Here is a 12,835-nt window from a genome sequence, read left to right on the forward strand (position 1 = left end):
TAAAATTTCTCTATCTTTTTTCTCTTTTAAGTTGTTTATATGGTTCTTTGCATTTTGATCACTGCATTCCAAGGCTATTTTAGGAAAACTATTGGCTTCGTTGAAATTGAAACAACATTTTTTTTTTTTTTTCTGTAAATCGAAAAGTTATTCATGCTAGAGAGAGAATGAAGGGGAAATCAGATATCCCGTTTTAAGAGAGGCCAGCTCACTTAAAAGTCAAAAGAGGTTTCAAGTAAAAGGGTGAAATTGGAAATGTGTAAATAATTACCGTGGCAAAAGGAGAAAAAATGCGTGACAATAACGCTACCCCAATGAAGCCAAAAGGATGGGCATTTGAAAGAAAACTAAAAGTATTAACAAATCGAATATATTACGAAACACGTTTATTTGTAAAACTACTTCTTGGAAACAAGTACAACAGGTGCAATTTATCCACACAAAATAAAATAAAATAAAATAAAATTTAAAAATACAAATACAAAAGGTACAAGAAGAAATAAGCCTGTGCTGCCTCTTGAAATATAATAAGATATAAAATCAAATTTTTTTTCCAACTGCTCTAGGCATTTAAGGTTATTGTTTTTGTAAATATAGTAGCTAAATAATCCAAACACACTACATGAGACATTTATTGTATAATTGTTTGGTTTTCCGATGAACGCTTTGACACATCTAAGGTGAGGTGCCAAGGTATATTAGTTGACAAACTAAGCCAAAAAGTTGGGCAATAAGCATTGTAGCAATAAATATCAACAGCATGTGCAGTTTAAAGTGCAAAACTACAATGCAAAGGTAAATATACCAAAAATGGAAATCCAGGTCCCCAAAAGTAAGGAGCAGAATTAATTTGAAGAGATTAGTGCTATTTGTTGTAGAAGTTAGCTTTCTATTTCTTTCCATTTTGGTTAGGGTTGTAGAAGTATATTGACCAAAGGCTTGAGCAGCGTCAAAACTAGGTGTTCGGGTAGTAGCAAATAGCAACACCAAATTCAAGTCTAAAACAAATGAAGGGCCGGTTGGTAAGTTAATAGATACAGGAGTACTTAGGTGTCCCAAATAAGGAGCAATAGATGGAATTCGCCCTAAAACCATTAGGTTAGGCTCATCAGACATAGACGGAATCAGTCTAGTATGGTTGAATGGTTTCATAAGTTGAACTTTGGAAGGTCATATCATATTTCAAGAAAAGAAGATCCAGTTGTTAATATGCTCAGAAGGAAGAGATCATACTATTAAAAGTTGAACTCACAATCAAACGAGTAAAAATCAAGTAGTTCTAGAACTATTTAGTTCCCTCTTATGAAATATTAAAAGTTGACCTCACAATCAAACGAGTAAAAATCAAATAGTTTTAGTACTATTTAGTTTCTTTTCATAAAATCTGTCATATCATATAATAAACTTATCATATGTGAATCCCATATAAATTTCTGAGATCATATAAATCCCATATATAAATTACGATAAAAGGCAGGGAATGATCAATGGCATGTGGGTCTACATGGAAGAACAAACAGAGAAAGAGATAGAGAGGAGGACCTTGGACATACAAACAAGCCATGCCTGCAATGTATATAGTACATTGACAATCACAAATGGGAATTGCCAAAGCAGCTTCACGGTAGTTGTTTCTTAGATGTTAGACTGATATCAAATTCATGGAGCCCAAGAAAAGTACCAACATTTATTTCTTTTCCACAACCGACAAGTTATATCCGTAATTGAATTGTAAGTTACCAAAAAATAAAATATATAATTGAATTGTCTACTTTTACTTGAATTATTTGTTAGATATTCAAGACAACCAAGTATCAAACATTGTCTCATAATACTGACTTCCTTACATATATATATATCTCCCATGTGATTCAATTTTCGAATCCTTCAACCTTTTTATTTTTTCCATCATTAATTCCAAAACTAAAAGGGATAGTTTTTAGTTCCAAAACTATATCACGAGTTTCACTATAGTTTCTAAACACTTTTTTTTTTTTTTTTTTTCCTTATGATTACGTCCTCCAACTTACAAAACATTGCACCATCAATTCTTTTACTATTTTTCCGTCCTTTTTCCAATAGAAGAAGCATGTGAAATACCCATGACCCTAAAATGAGGGGTAAGCCAGTCTTTTCATACTCCATTTTCTCCTCCCTTACCTTGCCCCTCTTGTACCTCTATCACTCTGCAAATTTCAATTACACCACCATGCATGTCTTTTATTAGCTCTGAAGCTTTGAGGGAATGCTAAAATTGTTTGACCAACTTCCAGATTTTGGGTTTTTTCTCTTGGGTTTTCCTTGCATGCGTCTCTGGTGGGTTGGAAAGATGGAATATATGTCTATTTAGTTCATAGGTTTCTCAAAAGGTTGCTATTAAAATGTGAATTGAAGCCGACCATTAATTATAACCTTTGGAGGGTGCTAAAGTTGGGGTTGGGTGTCTGTTATATGGAGTTAAAGGTTTGTGCCTCATCAGAAATCTCCTTTTATAAAAAAATATATATATAATTAAGGTGCCGGAGTTCTTGATATTAAAAAAAAAAGAAAAAATCTTTATTGATGGAAGAATTTTGTTAGACAATGAAATAAAAAAAGGCCTATAAGCAGGGCAACTAAAATATAGGCTCAGGATTTGATTTTGAAAAGCAAGCTTCTGATTTCTATGGAACTCGAATATTATTTTTATTTTTTGGCTTTTGGTTTGGATTTCAAAGTGATTCCGCTATGGTTTCGATCTTTGGATTGAGATATACGAGGGTGAGGGAAAGGGGAATGGAAGTGTGAAAATACATGGTTATCCTTCCCTTTTAAGATCATGAGGATTTCAGGTGATGCTCTTGTTAGATAATGGATGGAAAAGTAGAAAAGAAACAAACGGTGCACTGTTTTGTGAGTTGCGGACGATTTTGCCAAAAATATAAATATACATATATCTATATATATGAGTAGACTACGAACACGGTCCGTCCGCATGCGGACCAATACCAAAGCTAATTTTTTTAAAAATATTAATTTTGTTGTATATATGTATATATGTACAATTATACATAACAAAGCTGACACCTTTTTTAAAAATTGTCAACTTTGATACGGATCTAGCATCGTAGCCTAGTGCAACTCATGCTATAGTTCAAAGACTAAGCATGCAAATATCCCTTATATTAAATATTGATCTATCTACATTTTAACTGGTAGAACCTCATTTGTTTTTTGTCTTAAATGTGATTTGTCAACCACAAGCATCAAATTAATTAATGTTGTGGTAAATATAGTTTCTGAGATTTAACTATGTAAATGATTAGTTGTTACTTATTTGTACTATTAATATATTTTTGCGGGTGCAAATTTTCGGCTTACGAACCACTAGAATTGGAGACGATAATAACTCTTCCAGAATTCATTATAGGTGAATTTTGTAAAGATTAGGTACAAATGGAAAAAGGAAAGAAAAATTTTAGAGAATATGCAATATCTATCAATTGAAATACTGCAGAGAATGAGATATTCAAATTGTCCCAACCAGTCAAGCAAAAATCAGTGATACAATGGAAATATCGACGACAATGTCATGTGTCGGACACCAGCAACACCGATAGGGGGGTAGAAAAAGTTTCTGTCAGGGATACCGGAGAAATATTGTCGGAGTCGACAAATGTCTGCAGAATCATCGAAAATCGATGGGAGTATTGAATTTTTGATGGACAACGATGGAAACATAGAGGAAAAGTCGGTTGTCGGTGAAGATCTTAGATGGAAATATCGACTGGCCTCTGTCTCAAGAAGAAGAAGAAGACTTGCAATCTGCTTCTTCCTACGATCTGCTAGAGCCCAGATAGAAGAGAAAGAGGGAAGGGAAGGGAAAGGAAAAGAGAGAAGAGGAAGACCAGGCCGGAAGGGAAAGACTGAAAGAGATCAGCCGGCTGGATAGTAGGAAGGGAAAGACTGAAAGAGATAGGGTAGGCAGGGAAAGAAGAAAAGGAAGGATCTGGAAGAAAATTTTTTTATTGATTTTTTAATGTTTAAAAAATATATTAATTTTTTTTTATAGTTAAATTGTTTAATGAACAGGGCCGGCTCAAACTTATATGAGGCCCTTGGCAAGAAAGGAAGATAAGGCCACATAGGAATTTGCTTCTTTTTTTTTTTAATTATTATATTTTTATATATATATATATATATATAATTTTATACTCAATGTTGTTTAGTGTTTAATACTAAAATATTTATTAAAAAACAATTATACACTAAATATATTATAAAATATATAAAATAAAATTATAATTCTATTTCAGAAGAAGTTGAGAAAAAAAAAAACTATGATGCAATACATTAAATTCTCAATTTATTTTGAATATAATATTTTTTTTTTAAAAAAAAAAAACCTTTGAATATAATGAAGGCTTTTTTTTTTTTTTTAGAAGTATTTATCATGTTACATTTAAAAAAAAAAAGATAAAAAAGATACCAATTTGTTTTTTTTTTAATGAAAATATATATTCTTAATTATTAAAGGAAAAACTGAAAAATGTAGCTAACAATTATTTGCCAACAAATTAGGTTGGACAAACCATTAATGTATTTATTGCAATTTTATTTTTTCAAGACTTGTTGAAATTAATCCACCAATTTACCATCTATAAATCTATTTCATCAACCCATATAAATACTAATCTTATTAAAAAAAGATCAAAAATAGATTAATATTAAAAACCTCGCATAAATATTATTACTTTTATTTTTTTATTTTAAAATACTTATAATAATCATTTGTAAACCTTTTAATTGGAAGCCTTGGTTTTACATATATATATATATATATATACTATAAAATTAGGGGCCCTACTAATTTGGGATCCTAAGGCAATGGTCTTGGTGGCCTTACCTTAACGATGGGTCTGTTAATGAAAGTGCAAAAAGTGGATAAAAGTGCAGAAATTGTTTATTATTTTGATTTCTTTCAATTCAGTGTTTATGAATTTTTAAAATGTTAATCGAGTAGTACATCAAAAGAAAAAAAAAATTGAAATGAAATCAGAATAAAAATAATAATAGTAAATATCATCAAATATTAGGAATCTTATATTTTAAATTTTTTTTATAGTTTAGTATTATTTGTTAAATTATTTTATATTTTAGTACTAAGTAACATTATAATTTTATTCACTTATAATAATTTATAATTTATGGACTATTTTATTATTATTGTATTTTTATATTATTTTACTATATTAATTATCTCATATATCAAAATTTGCATTTTAAATTAAAAATTTACAGTTTTCATAATTTTATCGATATCGACATTTCTATTGATATTTCTGTAAATTTATATCTTTGACATTTTCATCAATATCGATATTTTCTTCACTGGTCTCAACACTTATTTCATCTATAAAGAAAATAGACAAATACCTATAAAAAGTTCTATAAATTTACAAATGCATCAGTTATTTAAAAGTAGACCTCTTTCTCGAGAAAAAAGATTGTCTATTCCCAATTTCACTTTTATACCAAGTACTAAGTACTAAACCCAATGCCCAATAGGTAAATTATACAAGCTCTCATGAAAGCAGGAAAAAAAAAAAACACAATGAAAGAAATAAAGGACAAGTGATACAAGTGAATGCGACAGGCAAACTTTTTATTTTTATTTTTTTTATTTTTGTTTCCCACAAAAAATTAAAAAAAAATAAAAAAAAAAAGAAAACCGGAAAAAGATACTCCATCGGCTTATAAAAATCTTTATACGACGGACCCTACGTTAATGCTACATTTTCTTAAAATTTTGAAAATATACTAACTTGAAATTACAAATCCATGAAGTACTCGGATAAATTTTAAGTTTATATATTACATATGGCCTCTCATGAAATGTTAATTAATAAACTATAAACTCTTAATTTTATACAATCTATAATTAAATAAACTCCATATATATTTGAAAAATTTTTCACTTGAATCTTAGAGATTAATGGTTGAATTGATATACAACACCATACTTAAGAAATATGGATTGAAAAATTTTAAAGGTCTACATTCAAAAAATGGCTATAAAACATGAGGTCCAACTGATATGATTAGTTCTATCGTTTTGTTTATATAATTCCAACGCATATTATGGTTTTAATATTCATGCAAAGAAAGGCATTGAAATGTGGAACTAGAAGTCAAACGAAATGATCAAAATCATGAGAAAAAGTATGTAAATTAGTCAATGAGATAAACAATTTTATTCTTTTGTTTTCTTTCATATAATCGGATCGATTTTATTTAATATAAAAGTATTTTCATCAAATATTTTTATTTAATTTCTTTTTTTTTTTCTGAAGGAAAATTAATATAGTTAAGAAACTAAGATATCAAGTATTGTAAACTGGCCAACTTGAACGACCAGAAAGAGAAAGATCCAAAGATATAATTAGTAATTAAACAACATAGACCCTTTTTCTAATTAAACAATCTCATGCCTCTATTATTATGAAATATATAGCAAATAGTTAATTCCATTGTGGTACTTTCAGCTTTCCATATTTTGTCTTTTTTAACTTTCCATATTTTTTTCAGGTTTTGAAACTATATACACGAATTAAACATTGCACCTAAATGATGAATGTCTTTAATAATTGCTTTGACCTTCCACACGAAACTTCTGTGTGCCGCTCCATGTCCTTTACTGTGCTGCTCTACAAGTTGAATGGCAGAAAAGTTCGACCATTAATTCCTTCTAAATGCAAACTCTTCTATAAATAACTCCGATTTCTACATTGAGATATAGATATAAAAAAAGAAAATAAAAATACATTTTTTTTTCCTTCTTCTTCATGCATACACATCTAGTATTAATAGAAAAAGTGTCCATAAAACTATTCGTTATCTCTGAAGATTTAAAATGTTGCTATTTCAGAAGTTAGTTATTATAATCTGAGAGATATTAGTCATCTACCAGATCTATCAGCACTAACGCAAGATGAAAATGAAAAAAATTGTCAAATTTTTTCATCAACTTAAAATCAACAGTTTTTTTTTTTTTTTTTTTATAATTTTATAATCTTCTTCTTCTTACATACGTACATGCTGTTTATATGATTTTGCAGTAGCAGAAACTTGTTTGAATGACATTGCTACGTCAATAATTTTTTTATTTTTTTGGGGTGTGTGAGCCACTTTATTTGTCTCTTAACGAGAAAACACAAGTAAAATGACCATGGCTAGCTAAACTATTTTCATAGCAAAAAAAAAAAAAAAAAAAAAAAAAAAAAAAGAGAGAGAGAGAGAAGGGACTAGCTTAATTATTCTTGATATCGTCTACTAGAAAACAATTTTATCCCAAATCATTTTTATTTTCTTGGTTTATTGCCACTTTGTTGATGTGACAAACCTTAAAACGATTAGGAGTCTAGTCTTGTAGCTTTTTCAAGGGACGTCTGACCACATGCTTGCATTGTGCCCTCTGTTCTAGAAATAGGGTTGGGATAGGACTGCCCCTTTTCTTATTAAACTTTCAGCACTATTTTACCAATCTCTTAGCTTTACCAACAAATACAAAATTCCAAACATTCCCACAAGTGATGTGACGTCTCCATTAATGTGTGAAGTGGATTCATTACTCTATTATTTGGGTTCTATATATCTTAAGAAAAAGAAGGGGAAAAAAGAAAAGATGAACAGCACTTTGTAGAAAAAAAGGCTTTCTTTCAAACCAAAAATGAAACTACTTTCCATGTTATGCTTATTCCTTCTCTCGATCCGTTTGTGAAATATTCGTTTCTAAACGCCAATGTTTCAGATTTTCTGTTTTCAACTATCAAAGAAAAAGTAGAAAGGCTCTAGTTGTATATAATTGGTTTTAAGTATAGTTAGGCTACCCATCCAAGTTTAAAGAAAAAAATGTATCAAATTTAAAATTATTTATGACATTTGATCATGGTTATAGACAATGGTTCGCATAATTTGACTGGCTCAGTTCTCCATTTATGTAACAAGGCCATGTGCTGTAAGCAAACAGAAACAAGTGTATATCTTGAAAAATTGGAGCAGCCACCATTTTAGCCATGCAGATAACAACAGAACATATAATCAGGAGGAGGCAAAAAAAAAAAAAAAAAAAAAGACTATATAATCACAACTATAAAAACTTAAAATAAAAATACCAGAAACTTCGGGGGAGCACATGTTGACAAGAATTCATGTGCACAAAGTCGTATTTACCGGTCTTGGAAGTTGAAAGAAATTATCAAAATATTAGGACTGGTTCTGATTCTGGTTCCAGATCAATTTGCAGTCAACCACTTGGCCATTTGGCCCTGCCAATATAGCAAAGAAAATTAAAGTTGGCATTTGAAACAAAAAGAAAAATTGAAAACAATAGAGACGAAGGGAAACAATTGATCATCATCTAACCTGCTGCTAATGAATGAGAACAGTTTGCCATGGAAAAGGAAAATGCTGACAAAGGAAGTACGGAAAAACTAGCCTGCGTACATGACAAGCAACGAATACACGTCAAATGCCCCATCAAAAATTTTAAAGACTAGAACCTAAAAGCTGATACTGACATACTAATGTCATTATCTTTGAAAATGTCACTTACAGTTGTTTGGCCATTGTAAACCACTGGATAGAGTATCAACATGATGCCCGGAAACGAATTCTGTCCATATCCCACCAGTGGCACAGATATACTAATAATGTTTGAGTGAGCAGAAGGGATAGAACTTTGTCTCCAAGCTTCATTTGTGGCATGTGCATGAGTTGCTCCTCCAGGACCAAAAGCATGGACAGAGGCAGGTGGGAAAGACCCAGGGGAGTGCAAGCAACATGTATTTGTTGAAATGCAAGGCGGTAGACCAAATGTTAAAGAAGCGTTGGAAATACCAGCTGTAGCTCCAAAGACTGAAGCACCATGGCCATTCTGGCCAGCAAAATTGGGAGCTCCTGGATTTTAATATTAGGAAATCAGTAAACGCTGTTTTGTGAAATAGGAACAAAATAACAAGATCTTAAAAAAACAAAATTGTTCCTTGAAAAGCTTGTACAACTCTGAAGAGCTAGCCTAGACATATATTTTCATCTCATCAATGGCTTTCCATTACTGACCAATATAGACATGAACGCTACTCATTTTAAATATACCTGTTGTAGAAGCATGTTGAACAAAGCTAAAACTAGGTGTTGGGGTACTTGAAGTCCCAATTCCTGGAGCAAACCAAGGCCCCAAAAGATGCTTAGTTTTGTGAAATAGGAGCAGAGTAACAAGATTTCAAAAAAAAAATAAAAAATAAAAAAATTGTACCATGAAAAACTTGTACAACCCCGTAGAGATAGCCTAGAAATATATTTACATCTCATTATTGGCTTTCCCTATGACATACATGGGTGAATGCAACTCATTACAAATGTACCTGTTGTAGAAGCAAGTTGACCAAATTTAAAACTAGGTGTTGAGGTACTTGAAGTCCCAATTCCTGGAGCGAACCAAGGCTCAAAAGATGGTTAATTTTGTGAAATAGGATCAGAGTAACAAGATTTAAAAAATAAATAAAATAAAATAAAAAAACAAACAAACAAACAAAAATTGTTCCATGAAAAACTTGTATAACTCTGAACAGCAAGCCTAGACATATATTTACATCTCATCAATGGCTTTCACTTACTGACTAATATGGAGGTGAATGCTGCTCGTTACTAATATACCTGTTGTAGAAGCATGTTGACCAAAGTTAAAACTAGGTGTTGGGGTACTTGAAGTCCCAATTCCTGGAGCAAACCAAGCCCAAAAGATGGTTAATTGATAGATACAGAAAAAATATACCATTTCCTCCTGTTTAATAAAATATACCTTTATGCCCCTGCCGCTGGTAGTCCTCCCATCTTAATTCTTCGTGGCTTTTATTCTCATATGCGGGCATAGCCGATATAGAAATAATATTACAATCAAACCCTCCTTCATCCACTAATGAAGTATGGAAGAAAATTGTCAAAACAAAAAGCCGAAGTTATATAACTGTCAGATTCCTATTAAGAAACAATCTCAAACTGCATAAATTCTTATGTATGGAAAATCTACCAAACTAGAACTCTGCGCCATAAAAGGTAAAGAAAATAAAAGAGCAAAGTTACAAAGAGATTGGCGCTACCTGCTGTAGGAGTATATCGAGGTGCAAAGAGATTGGTGCTAGCTGTTGTTGGAGTATATTGATAAAAGGATTGAGTAGTGCCAAAAGAGGAGCAGGGGAAGTTGTAGTCCCAAATTCTGGTGGAAATAAAGGCCTAGTTGGCGTGTTGATCAGCACGGGACTAGTTGTCCCAAACGCAGAGAATGGTGCAGACACACCAAATGGTGAACTCGTGGTCGAGCCAATTGGATAGGTGGTTGAAGTACTAAAGGATGGCATGTTGATGGACATGGGACAAGCTGCTCCAAACCCAGAGAATGGTGCGGACACACCAAATGTTGGGCTCATGGTCGAGCCAATCGGAAAGATTGTTGAAGTACCAAAGGATGGAATAGTACAAAAGGCTGGCGCATTGGACACAAATGGTGATGAAGTAGTTGTTGAAGGAGCAAAGGATGGAATAGTACCGAGTGCTGGTGCAGTGGAGACACCTAGTGATGAAGTGGTGCCATTAAAAAGGGTGGTTGAAGTACCAAAGAGGGGAGCAGTGGACACACCTAGTGTTGAATTGGTGCCATTAGAAGTGGTGGAAACCACTGACTCATGGGCAGTAGGCAATTTGGTTGATGAAACAGTGCTAGGGCGAAAAGAAAACACGCTTGACAAACCAGAAGCAAATCCTGACGCTGAGAAACAAGATGTAAAAATGAAACCATCAAGTAACACTTGTAAAAACTTTGAAGAACTTAGGCATATATGTACATGATGCAATTGTACCCGACATCCCTTTTATGAAGGAAATTGACTAAAAAGAAAGCATGAGTTATAACTGCCAAATTCCTATTAAGAAGCAACCATGTGCACTTCAAACTGCATAATTACAGTGTAATGCAAAATCTACTAAATGTGGAACTCTGGGGGTTCTCAAAAGTAAAGAAAAGAGAAGAGTTCCAAAGAGATCGGTGCTACCTGCTGCAGAAGTATGTTGAAAAGGGGGTTGAGCAGAAACAAGACTAGGTGTTTGAATACTAGTAGTACAAGAGTTGAATGGTGTGGACGCACCATATAAAGTATACCCCTGTCCCTGTCCAAGAGTTGAACTCATGGTCGGGCCAATCTGAAAGTTGGTTGTAGTACCAAAGGCTGGTTCAGTGGGCTTGGTGTCATTAGAAGTGTTGGAAACAACTGACTCGTTGGAACTCATTGTCGGGCCGATCTGAAAGGTGGTCGTAGTACCAAAAGCTGGTGCAGTGGGCTTGTAGTCATTAGAAGTGTTGGAAACCACTGACTCATTGGCAGTTGGCAATATTTTTGACACATTAAACGCTGAAGGAGGGCTGGTACATAAAGCCAAGCCTGTGAAACAAATAGGAGAACACATGAAGAACAGTAAACAGGAATCAATTAATGGTGAAACATTTAGACCACAGGAAACAAAAAAAAAAAAAAAAAACACTGGGTAATAGAAGTTTTAATGGTGAAACGTCTAGATAACAGGAAATCAAACGGCTTGATAATAGAAGTTCCAAATAGGTGTTTTTGCATATTGACATAAGTTGCACGAATTTATACTTGCTAAAATGAGTTCTTAAAATGAACTAACTAGAGTCTACAAATAATGGAAGATTATGTTTCAAGGACAGGTATTGCCGTTCCCCCAGTTGGTTTCAAGAGAGATTTTTACACACACACACACACACACATATATATATATATATATAATAAAAAATAAAAATAAAACTGCTTACAGTAACCAAATCTTATGAAAACAGAAAAAGAAAGCAACAAGATCATTGACGTCAAAATCAGACGACAAACATTCTTATACCATACTTCTGTATGAAAACTGAAAGTTCAAGAAATGGTTTTAATTAAAGAAACCAAAATATTGTCAAGCGAGCATCTTGCTTCAACAAGAAGAAATCAAGGTTGTTAAAGAAGCACAACACACATTTGTCAGTAACAAAGTTTTCAGTCATGTACAAGGCATAAAATTCATCATTATTATCAAAAAGAACCACCCAGTTGAAAGTTGACACCAGTTATTTGCCCTGTTGGGTTGTTGCTGGGAATGTTGATATTCCCTGTGTTTTCCACGCTGCGACCAGACCCAGAGGAATCCCCAAAATATGGGAAGCCATTAAAGAACTGGTTGAGAAAGACCCAAGAAGTTAAATCAATAAACGAAATGAAAGCCAGAAACCAAAGAATGAGAATGATACAAGACGTTAATAGCTTTATACCTTGTCCATTCTTAGAAAAGTCTCTGTATTTCGTAAAATAGTCCTCCAAAACGATAACAACAAGAAGAAACTTTATTAAGAGCAAAAAAGAAATATAATGAGACTCCGAATGAAAAACCCTTGTTTCTCTCTGGGATTGCTTAGAGTAGAAGAAGAAGAAGTAGAAGAAGAAAGCAAATAATATACCTTTACTCTCCCAATAGTAAATCAAGGTGGCCTTTTTTCCCCCCACCCCGGGGGAAAGGTAGCGTTGTTACCACTGACTTTCTCTTTTGACACGGTAATTGCTTTCCCATTTCCTTTCCAATTTAATCCTTTTAAATTTGAAGTTAATATAAAATAAAATAAAAAAACAACCAGGGTTAACTAGCCTTTTTAATAAAAAAATAAAAAAGAAAAATTTCCTTTTAGGTTGTTTAGTTTGCTCCTAATTTCAATTGAGTGCTTTAAGTTTTAAATTTTACATTTAAATGC

At 32.5% G+C, this 12,835-nt stretch overlaps 2 protein-coding genes across 2 annotated transcripts; both read right to left on the reverse strand.

Annotated features, from left to right (window-relative positions):
* Positions 1-7,299: 7,299 nt before the first annotated feature.
* On the reverse strand, positions 7,300-10,397 carry LOC107412252 (nuclear pore complex protein NUP98B). The gene is made up of 10 exons (XM_060813393.1): positions 10,335-10,397; positions 10,140-10,272; positions 9,842-9,955; positions 9,697-9,759; positions 9,405-9,467; positions 9,136-9,198; positions 8,594-8,937; positions 8,404-8,476; positions 8,154-8,306; positions 7,300-8,022 (listed from the first exon to the last, which is right to left on the reverse strand). Exons 1-9 carry the CDS (start codon positions 10,395-10,397, stop codon positions 8,245-8,247), a joined length of 978 nt encoding a protein of 325 aa, XP_060669376.1. The 3' UTR covers positions 7,300-8,022; positions 8,154-8,244.
* A 264-nt stretch (positions 10,398-10,661) lies between these two features.
* Positions 10,662-12,537, reverse strand: LOC125418257 (uncharacterized). The gene is made up of 3 exons (XM_060813907.1): positions 12,362-12,537; positions 12,158-12,266; positions 10,662-11,474 (listed from the first exon to the last, which is right to left on the reverse strand). The coding sequence occupies exons 1-3, from the start codon at positions 12,368-12,370 to the stop codon at positions 10,984-10,986; spliced, it is 609 nt and encodes a 202-aa protein (XP_060669890.1). The 5' UTR covers positions 12,371-12,537; the 3' UTR covers positions 10,662-10,983.
* Positions 12,538-12,835: the final 298 nt, after the last annotated feature.

The sequence above is a fragment of the Ziziphus jujuba genome, chromosome 1 (assembly GCF_031755915.1).
Source record: "Ziziphus jujuba cultivar Dongzao chromosome 1, ASM3175591v1".
Classification (NCBI taxonomy): Eukaryota; Viridiplantae; Streptophyta; class Magnoliopsida; order Rosales; family Rhamnaceae; genus Ziziphus; species Ziziphus jujuba.

What these genes read in the sequence shown, in the direction of transcription:
- LOC107412252 (XM_060813393.1), bottom strand. Translation starts at nt 10,397, where the DNA reads ATGCCATCCTTTAGTACTTCAACCACCTATCCAATTGGCTCGACCACG. An exon ending in TTTACAATGGCCAAACAACT is followed by an intron (nt 8,477 to 8,593) that starts GTAAGTGACATT and finishes TCATGTACGCAG; the next exon opens with GCTAGTTTTTCCGTACTTCC. An exon ending in TTCTCATTCATTAGCAGCAG is followed by an intron (nt 8,307 to 8,403) that starts GTTAGATGATGA and finishes CTATATTGGCAG; the next exon opens with GGCCAAATGGCCAAGTGGTT.
- LOC125418257 (XM_060813907.1), bottom strand. An exon ending in CCCAACAGGGCAAATAACTG is followed by an intron (nt 11,475 to 12,157) that starts GTGTCAACTTTC and finishes TTTGTTTCACAG; the next exon opens with GCTTGGCTTTATGTACCAGC.